At 40.9% G+C, this 15,858-nt stretch overlaps 1 protein-coding gene across 1 annotated transcript; it reads left to right on the forward strand.

The window, feature by feature from the left end:
- The first annotated feature begins 1,215 nt into the window (after positions 1 to 1,215).
- Positions 1,216 to 14,690, forward strand: commd1 (copper metabolism (Murr1) domain containing 1). Its single transcript, XM_050043822.1, has 3 exons — positions 1,216 to 1,405; positions 2,935 to 3,225; positions 13,467 to 14,690. The coding sequence occupies exons 1-3, from the start codon at positions 1,232 to 1,234 to the stop codon at positions 13,572 to 13,574; spliced, it is 573 nt and encodes a 190-aa protein (XP_049899779.1). The 5' UTR covers positions 1,216 to 1,231; the 3' UTR covers positions 13,575 to 14,690.
- The last annotated feature ends 1,168 nt before the right edge of the window (positions 14,691 to 15,858 follow it).

Below are 15,858 nucleotides of genomic sequence, written 5' to 3' on the forward strand. Positions count from 1 at the left end.
GAGAAGTATTGTCAAATAGGTTATTTTTTTTTATTTGTCTTCATAAAAGACAGATGCTATGAATAATTATGAACAAATTCTTGAATAAAAGAGCAGATTTCCCGTTATTAAGCAACATGATTTTTTTTAAATTGACATATTAGATTAATAAATAATAAATTTGGACTTGTCTTTAAAAAACAGATCGTATGATATTGTATCTGACTGCAATACTAGACAAATGATGAAATTATTTAATAGAATAGTGAATATTACATAATATGAGTTTGTTTGTTTTTAATTGACATATTAGATTAATATAAACAAATTAACCTAGCTGTAAATTAAATCTTGATGGGCATTTAGTGAAACTTCATAAAAACAGTATTTAAAAAAAATCAAGCTTTTTAAAAAAAAGTTAATTAATCTGCAATAATCTGGAAATATCTGCAAAACAGAGGTACGCGTTGTCAAAGGATCTGTGAAGTTTTTTTTTTATGTTAAATTTGGATTTGTCTTAAAAAAAACAGACACGATGATACTGTATCTGACTGCAGTAAAATACTAATTATCAAATTCCCAAATAAAGAAGCAGATTTTACGTTATAATGTATTTTTCTATTGAAATATTAGAGTAACATAAATAGATTAGCCATGATGTAAAATAAATTTTGATGGGCATTTAGGGAAACTTGTTAAAAACAGGTTGGAAAATGTAGCTTGTCAAAAAGCTTACATTTGGAAATATCTTTAAAACAGAAGAAAGTGTTGTCAGATGAAAGTTTACGTTTAAATTTGGATTTGTCTATTGAAAAATCGAATTGAATTCTAAATAAAATAGCAGACATTACATTATTATATAACATACATATAGGCCTATATAATTGTTATTGTTAATTATAATAATACTAATAATCATAATAATAATTTATTTACTTGTTCTTTTTTAAAGCTTGGCTTGGCTTTGTCTTTCGGAAAAAAGCAGTAATTAAATTCTTAAATAAAATTGCTGATCACATTTTAACAAACTCTGTGAAATAATAAATGATTAAAGTTTCGATTATTGAACCCAACCATTAACTAATAACTCATCTTCGGTTTTAATAAAGTGACATTTGTTGGGAAAAAATCCGAGCAACGAAAGAATAAACGCTCCTAGCTTTATACAACTACAACTCCCACAATGCCGTGTCGGGCCGGACTTCACGTGATTAGCTCCATCCGCTTCATGTGACCGTGCTGAGAGGAAAACATGGCGGATGTGGATGTAGCAAAGTCTCTGAGCGGACTGTTGAATGGAATAGCTCAGAAAGTGTATTATAACAAGAGTGAGATCACAGAGGAGCTGCTGAAGAACGAGCTGTACCCGGATGTGTCTCAGGAGGAGTTCAAGGCTCTGCATGAGAAGATGAAAGGACTCCTAAAGGTAACGAAGCACCTTCATCCTGGAAGTAACACAGCAGAAAATAGTTAAAATGTAATTGATAGTGTTTCTCTGCAGTTTTACAGAAGCTGTAAAGTGTAGTTGAGAAATGTAACTAAGTGCATCACTTGGAGCATTATACCTCTACTCATTTACTGCACTACATGGGCCTGACAGCTTTAGTTACTTTAAAGCCACGTTACAAACATTTGATGATCTTATAGAACATGATGCATCGCTGCAGATTAAACTACCCAACAGGATATAAAGTATTTAAATGAGCACAACCTGAAACATCTGCAGCAGGAAAATGACACATTAATGCAGCGGTGATATTAATCCAAAAACATCAGATAGAATTAAACACTGACTGTGTGTGTGTATGTGTGTGTGTCACCTCTGGTCAGCAGGGGGCAGCACTGCCATTCATACCTGTCAGTGCTGCTCACATTTTAGGTGCACTATAATGTCAACAACAGAATATCAATTATTTTTCTCTTAAAAATAATAAAAATAATAGTGTGTTTATTTTTATCGCACAGTTCATAGAGCAAGTGCAACTCAAAGTGCTTTACATTAATCAAATGAGAAAATACAGATAAAAGACAATAAGATAAAGTAGATAAGATACAAATACACACACACAGACATAAAAAATAAAAATCACTTTGGTATCAATTGATTAATTAAAAGCTACATGCAGGTCTTATGTTATGTTGCTGAAGTCTATATAAGCAATGCATGTTTAGTGTTCGAAATAAAACGAAATACATTTTTTGTTAATTTTTGATTTTTAACAAAACAACTTTCACAATTCCCTGTCTAAACATTGTTTGACTGATAGATCTTCCCCTCCTTCCACCCACGATAACATTCAGAGGCTGTAAAACAAACTATGCAAGTAAAATATATAAACATGAATATTCACATTTAGTTAAAGAAAATAAATTGAAAAAATAATGCAAAAATGTAGTTAAATAGTAGATAAATTGAATCAAAAAGGAGAACACCTGCACACTGTTTGCACTTGCAGAAAAAGGTTAAATTTATTAGACTACAACGTTTCGGTCTTGGACCTTCATCTACCTGCCGAAATGTTGTAATCTAATAAATTTAACCTTAACCAGATAAATTACAAATAGTGACTTGTTGGGGGTCTGAAGCGGTACAGCGTGTCCTCTGAGGCACTGATATGCATGAAAACAGGCACAAGTGGGAGACAGAAAAATGTGAGCACCAAGACATGTCAGGAATCTGTCCAACACCTCATTTGCAGAGCTCCTAGTTACATACGTAAATACTGTAGGTCAAAAAGAATTTGCAAATCTTATACAGCGTCCCAACTTTTTGGGGAATTTGAGGTTAATTATTTCTGTGGGATTTGGTCAGAATGGTTGTGTCTGACACTGATGGAGTTGATGGACAACTGTGACAAGCCTGTGTTTATTTCTAAGGATAAATGCTGACAGTGGTGTCTGATAGGGCCGCTGGTCTTTGTGGTGCACCTAAGCTGATCCTCCTCCGTCTCTCAGTCTATCGCCACAGCAGACATGGACCATGCCCAGCTGGAGGCCTTCCTCACAGCGCAGACCAAGAGGCAGGGCAGTGGTGGGGTGACCGCCGAGCAGGCCGCCGCCCTCTCTCGCTTCTGGAAGAGCCAGCGAGTGCGGGTGAGGGAGAGCCTGCTGGCTCAGAGCCGCTGGGAGCCTGGACTCAGGGGCCTCTCCTGGAGGGTGGACCTCCAGACTGCAGCCAGCCGGGGGGATGCAGCCCACAGCGGCCCGGTCGCCCTGATGGAGCTGGAGCTGGGCAGAGCCGGACAGGTGAGACTGACATCCAACGTTTCTACCAGTGCTCATTCACTCTCAATTTACACTGGGAACAGACCAGTACAACCTCTACTGCTGCCGTGTTTTCAGGGATCAGTGCCTTGCTCGAGAGAACAATGACCATATGTTAATCAGTTAGTCATGCTGTGTTACCTTGAATTCATGAAGACAACATTTCCTTCTCTCATGCCTCCATGGAAAACTGCGAAGATATTGATTTTTTGATTGATTGAGGATCATGTTTAACAACAGCAAAACTATATCACAACATCCGTTTATCCACTGAGCTCTCTCTAACACAACTCATGTCTGGCAACATGCCATTTTATGCTTTGTACGTCACTGATGCTATTTTAAAATCCTCAAGTTCTACAGTTCAGTAACTGCTGCACAAATTAGAAAGTAGTGCAGCAAACTTTATATTCAGTGTTAGTAGATCGTATGCAGTGGGGACACATCTTCAGTCTACACACGATAAACCTTTTATTGTTGCATCAACTAAAATATTTATAACGTATACATGAATTAAAGCCATAGAAACTTTAACAGTTAATGGACTCGATGTAATGTAGATGCAGCTGCATCAACTTAACACTAACCTTACGTCCCTGTTTATGAGTGTGTTGACATTTGTACGGCTGTGACCAACTGTAGAACCTGTGGGGTGAGAGGAGGGGAACGTTCTTGAACAAACATGTATTTTCATGCTGTTTAAATACCAGTAAACACTGCCGACAGCGCAGGCGTGAGCTGGTTTGGGTCTAGAAGCCTGGCTGTGGATGTAGCCGGATTATTGGTGTGTTTTAATAAGCCTCGGTCCCATGGGAAGGCTAAATTTACTCAATCTGGGTCCTGGACTGAAAACAGTATTAGAGCCCCTCCCGGGGGCAACACTGCTGAGGCGTTGCAACTCTCGATGTGGTGACCTGCATTTCAAAACAAAATCCATTTTGGTGGGAAAAAGGTTGGAAGGTGTGTCACTGGCATCTTAAAGTCGTTATTGAACTGACACAGTTGGCAAACAGAGTAGAAAAACTTGTTAGCCACAAACAAGCCCAACCGTTGTGTCTGTTCAGCTCCGCCCCTTTTAGTTTGTCTGAGTTGATGATACTGGAAGCGCCTTTTCTGAGTGAGTGTGCTGGAAATGATACCAGGTAAAAAGAATTATAGGTAAAATATACCTTGTAGTGTAATCACATTTTTAGATAAGTCAGGGAATGTGTCATACAACATCGATGTAACATCACCAGAGACATATTTGAAGGCAGTGGTTCCAAAGCGGTGCAGCCACAGGGTCCAGATTTCTCCTCAGTGATTCAGAGGTCCACACAGTTTTATACATTAAGCATTACACTTGTCGTCAAGCTAGTTTGCAGTCTCTGTCAGGTAGCCATCTGTTAGACATTCATTTTACAGCAGGAAACGGGACTTCAAAATAAAAGCCTCGTGCTGAAAATTCACCGAACATAAAAATAAAGTTGTTGTTTGTTTTTTTTTACAAATTTTTGGAGTGTCCCTGGCGGTGGACCTGCAACCCACTTTTGGACCACGACCCACCAGTTGGGAACCACTGCTTTAAGGGACAGTTCAGTCAAAGATACTGTATTTCCTCTTACTTTTAGTGCTGTTTATCAGTTTGTGTTGTTTTGGTGTGAGTTGCAGAGTGTTGCAGATATCGGCCATAGAGATGTCTGCCTTCTCTCCAGTATAATGGAACTACATGACACTCGGCTTGTGGAGCTCAAAGTGCCAAAAAAATACATTTGAAAAACTCAGTGTCTCTTTCCAGAAATCATGACCTGGTTACTCAAGATAATCCACAGACCTTGTTGTGAGCAGTTTCATGTAGGAACTATTTTCCCTTTACCGAGCTACACCTGCCAACTGTATCACCGCGCAGAAGGAAGTGTGCATCTACTGCTAGCTCACCTAGCACCGCTGGGCTAGCTAACGTTACAGCACAACCGAGGAGGAAGCCATTAATGTTTACATCTCACAATGTCACGAGCATGAGCCTCTCATCCATGAGTAGATGCACGCTTCCTTCTGCACAATGATACGGTCGGTGGGTGAAGTCTGGTAGACAGAAAATAGTTCCTACATAAAACTGCTCACAACAAGGTCTGTGGATTATCTTGAGTAACCAAGTCATGATTTCTGGAAAGAGACATTGATGTTGAGCTTTTAAAATGTATTTTTTGGCACTGTGAGCACCACAAGCTGAGTGACATGTAGCTCCATTATATTGGAGAGAAGTCAGACATAAGAAAAATATGTTGTTTTTGATTTGTCCCTTTTAAAATAAGAACCAAAGCAGCAGAGGCAGAGATATCCTGACTTTCAGTCCCTTATGTGGCCCCAAAAAGCTTCCTACGTTTCCCACAATGCAACTCACTGGCATCTTATATTACTTTTATCAACCCTTCCTCTTACTTGATGTGCAGCGTTCCACATCCACTGTAATTTTTGGGCTTCTGTTGACCATTTGTTGCTGCATTAATCCTGTTGTAGAAGAAAATACCCAAATCCATACTGAAGCCTTTACCTGCTACAGTCCTGCTGCTGCACTCTGACGCCATAAACAGTTTAAGACCTGGATTATGCTGATGGATTTTATTATCCAACTACACTGTGGATGATTGATAGGTCTAAGAATGGTTTACCTTGTGTGCTCCTGCTTCAGTGTTTATGATTGAGCTGAATGTTGCAGTTTCATTGGCCAGGAAAAATCAGGGAAAATTACATTTTATTGTTTGGTTTGTTAGATGGGATAGACGCTACAGTGTGTGCCCAGATGTCCACAGTAGATTATCCATTGTTGTTCGAGGGAACGTAAGCGCGTGTGTGGCCACCAGCAGACCTCCACCACAGGGCTCAGTCCAGTGCAGGTCAGGAATCAGCTTTCCTCTCTCCTGCTGTCGCTTTAATCAGCAACGCCCAAATCACCAGCCTGTCTGAAGGCTTTCCTGTCTGCATCCTGTTTGTCATTGGACTGATTTTTACATCTTCCACTGTGGCCACAATTCTTCTACCTGTAGCAATATCAAGACCACCTAAAGCAATGACACAAAAATGTGCCTCTACCTGCTGCCATGACCTTTATTCTTGTGGCAGTGATGCTTCTATCCAGAGGGTCGACCCTATAAAGATATGAAACGTAGCCATCATGACGTCACACATTGGTTTGTGGACTCTGTTTTTGGAGCGCTGAAGCCGGCGCTTCAAAACAGACTGTAATGTAATCAGATTACATCCGTTAAGATCCGAAAAGTTGTGGATGGTACCAATGGAGCTGTCCCGTCCCGTCCCCATGTTTGGTCCCCCCTCTGTTGGGGTACCTAGCACACAGATCTGGTACTAAAAGGTGGAGCTGTGAACACTGCAGTCTGATTGGTCAGTAGAGGACGGTCACTCTGCTCAGGGCTGAGTTGTGTCTGGTTTTGAGACTCATGTAACCACTGTTCATACTGTGGAGAGTTTTATTAGTAAACTGTAACTATAAAATGAAAGTTGCAACATGAAATCTAAATATGTTGTTAATGAATTTAAAACATTAATTTTAAGGTCAAGAAAGTCATACTTTGTGGTAAAACTGTTGAGATATAAGCTTTTTAATTAGAAAGACTCAAGAGCACACAGGAGGAGGTCGCGTATGTGACGTCATAGCTTTCGCTCGCTTCCTGCAGCTTGGCCTCCCCGCTGAAATTCCACTGTTTTATGATTAATCGATTTATGATTGTAGATGTCTGTGTGTTTTGTGCCAGATTGCAGTCACTCCAAGCTGCAGGAAGCGAGCGAAAGCTATGACGTCACATACGCGACCGCCTCCTGTATAGTCTTTCTAATTACGTTTTTTTCCAAAGCTTATATCTCAACAGTTTTACCACAAAGTATGACTTTCTTGACCTTAAAATTTATGTCTTAAATTCATTATTGACATATTTGGATTTCATGTCACAACTCAAACGGGACCAAAACATAATATTTCTCTCCTCTTTCACTGCCATTCATATTTTTCCGATCTAAGGTCCCATGAGCTCTACCGGAAGGGGCGTGACTTCGGCACTCTGTTGGCTTCTTTTTCAGCTCTTCACATCTCTCCTCTTTTTTTGTTCGTTGTCCTTTTATTATTAGGGAGAGATTGTGTGTTTCACTTTTACAATATTAGGGCACTAATTAGGGAAGGGTTAATGCTGCTTGTGAATATTTTAGTATGTTAAACTAGAGGATGGACCGTAACGTTTATGTGGTTCCAAACTGTTGTGTGATTTTGAGGGTTTTTCACTCTGAAAGTTTAAGTGTTGTCCTGGAGAGGAGTTGACATTGTGTGTGATGTTGATGACAGTTTGCGCTTCAGGAGTCTGTCTCGTCCCCGTTCTCTATGAATCTGACCCAATCTGCAGATCCCAAAGCTCAGAGAAAGTGGGTCAGCAGACTGGAGCAGCATGCTGTCACTGACTCTGCTGTGCGACTGCAGGATATACGCACACTATTATCTGTCCATTCAATTCATGTCTATTTATAGCCAGCAGAAGTAGGCGGAGGAGGTAACGTGTAACACTAAACATCAAGGTGTCCTTAAACTGCTGAATCCCAGAGGAGGATGAGACGATGCCCTTCATCAACGTGGAGGAAACTTCAGACTGGAAATTAGGCCAAAATGTTTCCATTTACTCCTGCATGAATTATGTTCTCTGATGAAATGAGTAGGTGATTATCATTGTTATCATTTATCGAGGAACACATGCCAAACTCTCTGTTTCCAGTGTCTCAAATTATGATTTGCTATTATTTTATATCTAAGTAAAGTGCAGTCAAAGCTACAGTGAATAACTTTGGGTTGCAGATTATTTTAAATAATGAATGTGTCTCAGATCGTATACTTGTGTTGGAACACTTCACTGTGGTATGTAGTACATTTTGTACCCTGCATACTTATAGCGTGGTGCACTAATTTCAACGGGGCAGCGTTGTGTTAAGTTGCATAATGCCATTTTGCATTTACTGGAAGTGATGATGGCTTGGTTTGTTTGTTTTTCAACCGCCTCCTCTTCTCCTTCGTCTTCTTTTCAAACGGCAAATTGCAAACGGACAGTGGAGCATGATCGCCAACATTTGACCGCTGATTAAAATGTGCTGCTGTAGCTAAGAGCAAGTAGCTAGCTAGCGCACTCGCATTATTGTTATTACAGACCCAACAAACATTACTGACAGCTTCGATTCGACAACAGTATTCGTACTTAGTGCAAAAAACGTGGAACTACGAGGCTCCTTGTTGTTCCCAGCTGCCATGTCAAAAGTTGAGAAGTTTGCTACGTCACAAATATGGCGACCATTGAGGGTGAGAAGTGTCCATCATTCCTCACTCAACTTGAGGAACGTTTTGAGTGCGCCAGTAGTACACTGCATTTTCCCGTACTATGCAGTGTGAACGCAATTGACCTATGGCTAAGTCCCACCCTCAAACGTGATGAGCCAATCACAGTGCGTATAGCCATTCCCATACACTGGGACATTCTCTGCCTGGACGTCCATTGAAATGCATTACAGAAAGTCAGTTTTGTTCAGTTTTATGAGTTTTTTCTGAGATTTGAAGTTTAAAAATGGTCAAACGGTGTGCATGGGGTACATGCAACTCTGACACAAGGTATCCTGAGAGGCTGGGCGACCAGGTGTATTTTTTACACTTTAAACCACATCTCAACCGAGAAAAGTGTCTCCTTTGGATAAAGTTGTGTGGTAACGTTAGACCACAACATCAACTCAACGTGAATAAGATTAACAATGATGTCTACATCTGTTCTAAGGTAAGTCAACATTGTGTTTGAGGCAACATATTGTCACTTTGCTGGAAAGAAATATAAAGTTATCTTTAACATCTCTAGCTAACGTTAGCTAAAGTTAGCCTAACGTTAGCTCCTAGCTGCGTTGTTCATCATGTCACCTTGTTTGCTGGGAGTTCATTAGCCTATTTTGTTCTAGTTTTGTACTTTGGTGATCGTACATCATTGTTAGCTGTTGTCCAAAGGGCTCTAGTTAAGCTAACGTTAACTTCTGGAGCTTAGCTTCATTAACTTATCTGTAATGGCAGAGATAACAAAGGTTGGCAAACGTTATGCTGAATGATTCAGTGTAAATACTGTAGCACCAAACTAACGGAGAGACACTCTTGGTAAAGATGGTAAAAAGGCCGTTATCCTTTTCTCATATTCTGAGCCAAAAACCTTAACTTCAGTGGCACTTTAACTTGTTGTCTTTGATGGTGACGGCAACCAGATGCGGTTCACAAGCGTACACTGTGACCTGTAAATTTTGGCTTGTAATTTAAGCTTTTCATCGACCTTCTCAACAATAAAATGATGAATATATCCCTCCAATGCGTAGTTTAGGCCCTTTTGGTTACTTCTCAATGACATCTGATTGTTATGTCCCCAAAAATCATCAGTTGCCTCCTGTGAAATGCCGTGTACTGTGACACCTGCCATAGCGCTGGTCACTGAATGTTGATAGTTTGAGTGAGTGGAGGGGGCGTGGCTTAGCCATAGGTCAGTTAGTGGCCTTGTGCACTCAAGTGTTTACTACAGAAGTATGCGATTTGAGACACTGTGTGTACTGTGACCACGATGGTTAGCATTGTCGTCTCACAGCAAGAGGGTTCCCGGTTCAAATCCAGAGTGGGGTGTTCAAACTTCAGGGTGGGAGAGCCCCTCTGTGAGTTTTCTCCAGGTGCTCCGGCTTCCTCCCACAGTCCAAAGACATGCAGATTAATTGGTGACTCTAAAAAAAAGTCCATTTACTATTTAAATACAGAAATGCACTGCCAACACAGTCGTGCGCATTGTCTTTTCTACTTGCAGCGTGTTTCTGTATTTAGTTGTGTTTTCTCATCTTTTTCTGAAGGCATGTGTTGTCATATTGGTGAAGATGTTTTCTATATTTGCTTGTCTTTTGTCTCTAGGCATGTGTTTTCTTATGTTGCAGTGCGTTGAGATCTTGTTGCCACCGTAGTGTTGGAATCCAAAACCAAAGATACTCTGTGATATGGGTATCACTAAATGGGTGCACAGGTGGCACATAAAAAGCCCTGTAGCATGGTTTCCATTTCTTACAGTCATTGGCAGCTTCTCACCTCCTGATTCAGCCTGTCAGGAGAACATGCCACTGTACAGGTTTCTACAACTGTTTTTATATTACCGCCTGATCACGGCGTCTCAAGCTCTAACTGAACAATAGACGACAGATAGAGACAATAGCTGTATCCATGGAAACCAGGAGAGGGATCATCGCGGTGTGACGTCCATTCTTGAGGACAATTGGAGGACACAATGATGGGGGCAGATGGGATAGTATACCCTGGTATTATAGCTGAAGAAGGCTTCATTAAATTTTAAGTAGCATGTAATGAGCACAGTGCAGGTCAGAGAGAAGAGTTCATGTTACTGTTTCAAACTATCCACAGACTTCCTGGTCTGTATGTCCACAGGTTTACAACACAGACAACAGTGTCAGTGTTCCAGGAATAAAGCACATGTTCTCCTTGTGTCAGCGTGGGTTTCCTCCAGGTGCTCCAGCTTCCTCCCACAGTCCAAAGACATGCAGGTTAATTGGTGACTCTAAATTGTCCGTAGGTGTGAATGTGAGTGTGAATGGTTGTCTGTCTCTATGTGTCAGCCCTGTGATAGTCTGGTGACCTGACCTTACACATATCTATAATTTAGTTTTGAAGTGTTATAATTCCAAGATAACATGTCTACGATGGAGTATTAGGGCCACATTGAAGAAAAAAAATTCAGAGATTTCGAGAATAAAGTCATAACTGAGAAAAAGTCATAATATTACATGAATAAAGTCGTAGTTTTTAAGGAAATAACCAACAACAAACAGAATGGGTTAGAGGATGAACCTGCTTGTGGCAGCTGCTCTTTGTCTCAGGTGTGTTGCCTCGACACACACATTTGGAGGCAGGGCCGGAGTGGGACTCATTTTCAGCCCTGGAGTTTCATGGCTCAGACCAGCCCACTTTAGATCACGACCTATTAGTTGGAGATGTATGCATAGTCAGACGCAGCTGCTGAGCTCCGTGGAGCTGTTGTCTCGACCTCAGGTGCCGCAGGGACTTCGGCGTTCTCCGTCCACTCTTCTGATGAGGAGGCGTGTCGGTGGTCGATTCCACAAATCGTTGGAGCTGTGCGCGTAATCAGACCACCACCGCAGAGCACCGCAAAGCCGGTGTCTCCACCTCACCAATTCAGCTGCTGCAGAGACTTCACCTTCATACGTGCACTTTGTTAATGAAGAGGCGTGTCGGTAAACGACTTCAAAATTCATCGCTGGAGATGCGTGCGTAATTGGAGCGCAACTCGCACAGCCACGCGGAGCCGCCAGTGAAGGTGGCCCAGGTATAGCGGTAGCAGCATACGTGATACCCAGTGCCATGACTGAACACCGGCCCAATAAAAAAAAATAACTCAAGATCGGCCCTCGCGGCCCAAACTTCAGACCGGCCCACCGGGAATTGTCCCGGTCCTCCCGATTAGCCACTCCAGGCCTGCGTAATATTCCGAGTTCTTTCTCGTAATATTACGACTTTATTCTCGTAATATTATGACTTTTTTCTCATTAAATTACAACTTTATTCGCGTAATATTATGACTTTTTCTCAGTTACGACTTTATTCTCGTAATATTTTGACTTTTTCTCATTAAATTACGACTTTATTAGTGTAATTTTACGACTTTTTCTCAGTTACGACTTTATTCGCGTAATATTATGACTTTTCTCAGTTACGACTTTATTCTCGTAATATTTTGACTTTTTCTCATTAAATTACGACTTTATTAGTGTAATATTACGACTTTTTCTCAGTTACGACTTTATTCGCGTAATATTATGACTTTTTTCTCATTAAATTACGACTTTATTAGCGTAATATTATGACTTTTTCTCAGTTACGACTTTATTCGCGTAATATTATGACTTTTTCTCAGTCACGAGTTTATTCGCGTAATATTATGACCTTTTCTTGGGACGACTTTATTCTTATAATAATTTTCTGAGTTTTTTTCTTGTAATATTACAACTTTATTCTCGAAATCTCCGATTTTTTTTTCTTCAATATGTCCCTAATACTCTGTCATACATATCCATTATGTAATTCTGGCTGCAATTCTATTTAATGATATCTACAACTCAGTTCTTACTAGTTAAAATGTTAATTCTAACTGATGGAAATGTGTATTGTAGATATCTACAGTTGTGCTTACATTACAGTTATCATAAATGGAATTCTAGATATCTCAAATTCAACTCTGACTAGTCAAAATGAAATTATTGATATGTCACCTAGGTACTGTAACTAGTAAGAATGTAATTTCAGATATTGGAAACACAGTTGTAACTAGTGGAAATAATATTTGTACTAGTACTCAGACAAGTTCTGTAGCTCTAAGGATGTGGAGCGTCTTTTTTGTCGATGATTTGAAGAGGCTGTATGGGCGTTCACATTCTGTGTGTTCAGACTTGACTGAGTTATGACTCAGAAGAAGTACTAAGTGTGGGAACCTTTGAGCTCTTTGGGTTTTAAAGTACCTTAATATCCCCCAGCAGGTGTGTGTCACAGCCGCTGCTGCATTTCCAACACACAAGTGAAAAAGTAAATACATTTTAGAGCACTGGCATGTTCCTGTTCCCTGCCTTTATTTGTCCAGGTTTGTTGTCCTTGTTCTTAACTGTTGCGTCTTTGTTTTGTGTAAGTACATTGAGAGCAATGCAAGTCAAATTCCTTTTGTGTGCACACAGACTTGGCCAAAAAAGATTATTCTCATTCTGATATATATGAAAAATAAAATACGTTTTGCAGGTTTACCCAAATGAAATATCACAGATGTTTTACAGCACTACATTCGAAGATTTCCAACTGGAAAGTACTAACAAAAAGGTTATTTAGTTGTAATTGATACCCCAAATCTACAGTTTGAGAGTTTAGATTTGGTAGTTTAGTGTTTCACAGAGAAGGCTGCTGTGTATGAAGACAGTTTAATATGGCGCAGAAGAACCACAGTGCTGCATCAAAAAGCGTGGACGAGAGTGTGACGACACTGACGTCAAAATAAAGCAATCAAAGCTAACAAGTTATGAAATCTCACCTGTTTACCGAAGCACTCTGAATGTCTGCGGTATAAATCAGAGTTTGTAATGTGTGGTAATATCATGTCCTCCTTCTGTCTCTCTCTCAGGACTCAGAGTTTGTGTGTCTGGAGTTTGACGAAGCTAAAGTCAACCAGGTGCTGAAGAAGATGTCCGATATCCAGGAGAGCATTGACAGAATCGTTCAGCGCACCTGAAGCTGTGTGCCAGAGTTTTTTCTTCAGACAGCAGAGAGACAGTGAGGTGGGGAGACGACGTCTGAAGAACTGTTTGTTCCTTGCAGATCTGTGTTTGTCAGAAGGGATCCATCGTGGCTTTTGCAGCTGCCTTCAACTGATCAACACACCCACCCCAAGTTTTGTTTACTTTTGTAACCTACTGTAACTCAAAGTGCTGTTTTATTGTTGTGTTTCTTACATCATATTTACAGCCTCCTCTGACAGGACGATGGTTCCTTTATGGTTCCCCTGCAGCACTGTCCTTTTTTAACCATCAGTTTGAAGCAGTGAATAATTTTGGATGATGCAGTGAAGCTGTAAGCGGAGTATACAGTACCCTACTGAAGCAGGGTACTGTATACTCTAGGTATGAAAGACAGATACCGCCCAAGCCTAATACCTACCTGTATTATTAAAATGCTAGCACATTAACAAAGTAACATCAACATTAATCTCAAAGCACAGCTGACAAAGTCCAGGTCAGACTGATGAAAGTTGGCCTGTTGTTATCATTAACATTGTCAGGCAGCTGAAAAGAGTTCAGAGTGTCCTGGTCCTTTAAGACAGTAGTGTCACCGTCTGGTCCTAAGCCCTGATATCAGGAGGATACAGGTACAGAGCACGTGTGGCTCATCGGGACATCAGGACAGGATTTAACGCCACAGCTTTGAGAATCATTACACAATCGATCCACAAGTTCAGTTACAGAGTTTCAGTCTAAATACAGGTCGTAAACTCTCCACACAGATCCAGTGGGATACACGACTCCCTTTCATTTAAACGTTAATGAGCAAGTTTTATTTTTTCATCTTGTTTTTCTGTTGCTGTGTTCAGGCGGTAGGCTAAATCACTTCAGAGGTGGATGACACAGAGTAGCATGCAATAAAAGGCCGTCAGCTTGGCAGTAAACTCAAGTCAGTAAAATTTGAACCATATAAACCTGCTTCAGGTCACAGCTCTACTTTCAATCCACAGGATTGCACTTTCGACCCAACTCAACGTTTTGCTCCGACAGTATTGTGACACACTGTATATAAAATGTTCTTTCGCAGGTTTGTGCCAATGAAGATTAAAACTTGAAGAAGTTTCCCTTGACTTTTTTATTGATGTGTTTTTATTCAGTTCTTTATCGTGTGTCAGATACTGATACAAATGTCAGATTTATTGTTTGATGGCCTTCAATACAACAATGATATAATCTATCTAACAGGGAAGCTTTTACAGGTTCAGTTCCCCGTCTGTGCTTTCCTCACAGTCACCAGACTCCACTGAGAAAAGCAGTAATTTCAGCTCGGTGAACACGGGAGCTGCTGGTCTACCACTGCCTCATTTGGTTAGCTAGTTTGTGTTATTGGGTGACTTTGGTGAATCCGAACTAACCCTTCACAGTGCCAGAGTCATGCAATAAGACAAAGTAAGTGTTAAAGGCAGCACCAGACCAGCAGCTCCCGCTTTAGGTACTGTTAAATCAGTTGGCCCGTTTCCACCGCAGGAACTTCGGGGTAATTTTACGGGGCCGGGGCCGGGGCCGTTGGTGCGTGTCTCCACCGCAGGAACCACCCTCGAAGGACAGAGTTCCGGAACTTTTACAGGGGCTAAAGAAGTCCCTGCCTCGGAGTAGGTACTCCGAAAAACTCCTTGCTGGGGCTTGGAGTTTACTTGGTGCTGATTGGATATACTCAAGGCGGGATGTGACGTCAACAGAAAGCGACAAAATAGCCGGCATTTTTAAAACTCAGCAGACGAGGAGTCGCATTTTTATAGCTTCCACCGCCATGTAAATGAAGAGACACACCAGAAACCCAGCAACCACATCAGCTCCTTCCATGTTGATAATCGTCTTTCTTATGTCTGCTTTCTTCTTCTTGCTTCTGCTTCGTACGTTCTTCTTTGTTTGTTTCTTGGCCCCGGTCAAAATGGTTGCGCAACGATTACATCACATCCAGAGCCCGGTAACTTTACAGGAACCTTCCTCCTACTCTGCCCTCTCAGTGGAGACACGGCGGTTGAGAGGGCTGAGCGAGAGGACCTTCCTGTAAAGTTCCTGCCCCCCAAATAGTACCAGGAACTTCTTCAGTGGAAACGGGCCTAGTGTTTTTCTCAGTGGAGTCTGGCTTTGAAGAGAGCGATACAACAGCTTCATTTCCCTTTTGGAAATGGCTGTCTGACAGCAAAATAAAGCAGTGAAAATATTCTAAATAAAGCATACGCTGAAAGCATTCATGATTTTTCTTAGGTGCTTAAAGTGTGTTTTGTTGCTGAC

This window comes from Epinephelus moara, chromosome 5, assembly GCF_006386435.1.
Source record: "Epinephelus moara isolate mb chromosome 5, YSFRI_EMoa_1.0, whole genome shotgun sequence".
Classification (NCBI taxonomy): Eukaryota; Metazoa; Chordata; class Actinopteri; order Perciformes; family Serranidae; genus Epinephelus; species Epinephelus moara.

Coding starts and splice junctions, on each gene's coding strand:
- commd1 (XM_050043822.1), top strand. CDS start 1,232: ATGGCGGATGTGGATGTAGCAAAGTCTCTGAGCGGACTGTTGAATGGA. Junction 1,406..2,934: donor AGATGAAAGGACTCCTAAAG/GTAACGAAGCAC, acceptor TCCGTCTCTCAG/TCTATCGCCACAGCAGACAT. Junction 3,226..13,466: donor AGCTGGGCAGAGCCGGACAG/GTGAGACTGACA, acceptor TCTCTCTCTCAG/GACTCAGAGTTTGTGTGTCT.